Below are 4,011 nucleotides of genomic sequence, written 5' to 3'. Positions count from 1 at the left end.
GGGGGCAGGCGAATTCCCGAAAGTTGATACACTCATGGAGCTGTGGTTATCAACTCTGTTATCTCCATAGAATGCCCATTCATTTAGGATTTTTTTGAAATCCCATAACTTCATATAACATATATCCTGTGCCGACATTATCTCTTTCACATTAGTAAGTGACTGACCTATCTGGATGCCTTTTGAGATGCCTGATGAAATTAGACCTTGTTGAACCGCCATCATTTATCCTGGTGCCACACACCTTGCATGTAGCTGTTTGCTTATTTCCACTGTGCACTAAGTTATTGTTACCAAAAGTAATGCTAAAAGGCACAACTCCGGGAAGACTTGTTGTCGCCATGGTCAGTGCATTTTGTTTTTATCTGTGAGAGCGCACACATAGCACATGTGTTACATTGCACATTATGGCAAAGGGGATTGCAGCTTGTCATACGTTTCCCAAAGTATATGCACTGAAAAAAAATGAAATAGAAATACATGCATAAATCTAGATTTTAAAAAAGCAATAATTGCATGAAATACATGTTGTTCACAAGTCTCGAAGCTTGAGTCCAAGTCAAGTCTGAAGTCTTTTGAGATGGAGTCGCAAGTCAAGTCTGAAAGTCTGAAAGTCACTGTTTTTGCAACGTTAGTGCGACTCGAATCCCTATCTCTGGACTGTGTGTATGTGTGTGTGTGTGTGTGTGTGTGTGGTGCGGGTGCGCCCTGCCTGTGTGCAATGGGCTGTTATTGAGGAAGAGAGGAAAAGAGACTGTGTGTGAGATCACGTGGCTCATCAGTCAGTTGGCCCTTGAGCAAAGATGCTGAATCCTCAGTAAAGGACACCTCTTTGTTTATCATATCGGACTGTTAAACTGTTAACTTCTCATGAAGGGTAAACTAGGCTTTAGTTTAGTATTATTAGATTTAGTTCTATTAGTTTTCAGTCTGGGTACAAACATTTCATAAAAACAATCCAAAAATAGTAAGTTTAGTTTAGCAAGTACATTTCTTTACATTACACAAAATTACATTACAAATGTCTCACAAAGAGATCATGTACGTACAAATCTTTTATATTCTCTCTCTTTCCCTCTCATTCTTTCTCTATGTTCTCTGATTGCTCTCCTCTTGCTCATGCTGTATTTCACAGGTGGTTGAGGCATCAAAACGTTGGTGGAAGGTTCGTAATCGATTTAATGAGATTGGTTTTGTGCCCTTCAACATCCTGGAGCCAATCTCCCACATTGAGAGTCCTACAAATAAAGCACCTAAGGTAAAAACTTTTATACAAACACACACACACACACACACACACACACACACACACACACACACACACACACACACACACACACACACACACAGACCTGTGCAGATGCACTGCTCAGCCAAGGCACTGATGGCATTGCAACATATTTCATCATGTGTCTTCCATCATCTCCATCCATCTTTTCAGTCCTCTAAGGAACAACACAAAAATGGAAAGTTATGATCAGCAGGGGAAAACAACAAAATGTTGCTGATGAAAGATTTCACCAAATGTGATAAAAAAAAATCGCCCCCTTTCTCCATCTCTGTCTGTCTCTCTTAACTTCCTTATTTCCACCTCCTCTCACTTCTCTCCAGGCTCCTGCGCCTCCTCCGATGCCCAAGAGTTTCTCCTACGCTCCGGCCACCCCTCCCACCCTCCACGTGGACTCCAGCGCCAACAGGCCTCGCAGCATCGCCCTCGCACAGCACATGCCCTCAGACTCCGACTCAGACAAGGGTAGGCCCCAACACCAGTGTCTACACACACACACACACACACACACACACACACACACACACACACACACACACACACACACACACACACACACACACACACACAGCCTTACTCACACTTCCCCACACACACAACCTTACTCACACTCACACACACAGCCTTACTCACACACACACACTCACAGCCTTACTCACACATACACACACACTCACACACACACACACCCACACACACACACACACACACACACACACAGAGGGTTATGATGAATATAGTTTTATGGCTGTCCATCCATCTATCCATCCATCCATTTATCTTTCCCTTCTTTTTCAGTCATGCAGGTAAATGATGAGCTGCTTCAGAGGCTGACCAATGGGAAGTCAGGTTTGTCCCGCCCACTGGTTATCCATCGCTCTGCGGAGACGTCGCTTCCGCTCGACTACCATTCACCACCAACGGAGGTGGAGGCATGGCTTCGGGGGAAAGGCTTCAGTGATCCGTAAGCTTTACAGACAGAGAGAGAGAGAAAATCCATCTGGTCATACTTGCATTTTTTTAAATATTATATATTATTTTAATAGTGTATTTTAATCAGTGTTTAGATGAAAGTTTTGGAGACCATGCATGGATGTTACACAGAGTTGTGTGTACACATTTTCCTTAAGGGTTTAACTAACTCATGCTTTGTGTGCATGTGAATGCGTAGGACGGTGCAGTGTTTAGGTGTGCTGAATGGGGCCCAACTCTTCTCACTGAACAAAGAGGAGCTTCGTGCTGTCATTCCTGATGAGGGAGCACGAGTCTACAGCCAGATCACAGTGCAGAAATCTCTCTTGGAGGTAACACACATACACACACACACACACACATGCACACACACACACACACACACACACACACACACACACAACACACACACACACACACACACAAAGAGTGTTTTCTAGGGGTTTAGTCACGCATAACCCTGGAAAGAGGTTATTTTTACTTCATTTTCTGTTTTACTGATTTGTTCTCCAGTGCTGTATAATAGTAGACATGGTGTACACATTAACAAACACATACTCATATACATTTTAAAATGTCATCTGTTTCCACTTGTCATAGGATGAAAGAAGAGCTTCAGAGCTTGAGGCTGTGATGGAGAAACAAAAGATGAAGGTGGACCTTGAACTTGAGAGTGGAACCCTAACCTTATAATTACACACTACAAACACACACACACACACACACACACACGCGCACACACAATTATATACAGTAGAGTGCTTATTTATAATGCCAATATCTACAGACATCCATTTTAAAGAAAATCCAGAAATCCATTGTATAAACACTGATTATTTAACACAAACAGAGAAAGGGTGAATGATTGAGAGAATGGAAGAGTGAATGGTCATGTACTCATTGTATGTTGTTGCTTATTTGCTTTCTTTCTAATCAGACAAAACATTATTTGTTCATCCCTCTTGGCAAATACTAATAAATGAATGTAATAAGACCATGTGTGCAAACTCATTAAATGTTATGTCATTCACATTGAAACTTAGCTGTTGTTAACACACCTCACTATGATAAAGTTATATGGATGTCTTCATTTCTAAAAATGTAAAATAATGTATCATGTCATACCCTTCCAATCCATTTTAATCTGTTTAGTCTCCCTGTAATATCACATGAGATATTCCACAGGTTACACTGCCCACTCTGAAAGTAAATCCGGCTTATAATAGTCTTCAGTGTGTGTCCCAAAGGAAAATGTCTTTGTATGTATGTATGTATGTAATGTATTTGAGAAATAAATCAGATTTTTATTGAAATCTCATCTGTTTATTAGTAGAAATAAGGTGATAAAATCGATTGAGCAGAAAGACAGAGTATTTTGAGATCTTAAGTTAAACTCAATGGGCTTGGCCCCAGCTGTGGCGCAACTGGCTGGGGCACCGTACGCCGGCGACCCGGGTTCGATTCCCGCCCCGTGGTCCTTTCCGGATCCCACCCCGACTCTCTCCCACTCAATCCTGTCATTCTTCACTGTCCTGTCATTAAAGGCATAAAAAGCCCCCCCAAAAAATTCAATGGGCTCAGGTGAGATCTCATTGAAAATGTTGCTCTTCAATGAATACAAACCAAAGTGTTTTTACAATTTCATTGATCTAAATTTCACTCAAGTACAGCTATATGGCAGGTCAAAGAAGACATTCTGAAAGACAAGACTGCACAGTGAGATCTTAATCAACTTCAGCTGTTGTAGAGAA

The 4,011-nt window shown here is 41.6% G+C and overlaps 1 protein-coding gene across 1 annotated transcript in view; it reads left to right on the top strand.

Annotated features, from left to right (window-relative positions):
- The window catches only part of eps8l1b (EPS8 signaling adaptor L1b), a 13,287-nt gene extending 9,714 nt beyond the window's left edge, over positions 1-3,573 (top strand). The window contains exons 15-19 of the mRNA XM_076298568.1: positions 1,136-1,258; positions 1,612-1,753; positions 2,087-2,252; positions 2,460-2,592; positions 2,861-3,573. Coding sequence (XP_076154683.1) covers positions 1,136-1,258; positions 1,612-1,753; positions 2,087-2,252; positions 2,460-2,592; positions 2,861-2,953 — 657 coding nt within the window. The 3' untranslated portion in view covers positions 2,954-3,573. The remainder of the gene's footprint in view (positions 1-1,135; positions 1,259-1,611; positions 1,754-2,086; positions 2,253-2,459; positions 2,593-2,860) is intronic.
- The last annotated feature ends 438 nt before the right edge of the window (positions 3,574-4,011 follow it).

The sequence above is a fragment of the Alosa pseudoharengus genome, unplaced genomic scaffold (assembly GCF_046254945.1).
Source record: "Alosa pseudoharengus isolate Yale_2024_CS ecotype anadromous, Long Island Sound unplaced genomic scaffold, YU_APseudo_1.1 YU_APseudo_1.1_scf_21, whole genome shotgun sequence".
Classification (NCBI taxonomy): Eukaryota; Metazoa; Chordata; class Actinopteri; order Clupeiformes; family Clupeidae; genus Alosa; species Alosa pseudoharengus.
This window is presented reverse-complemented; position numbering and strand designations above follow the sequence as displayed.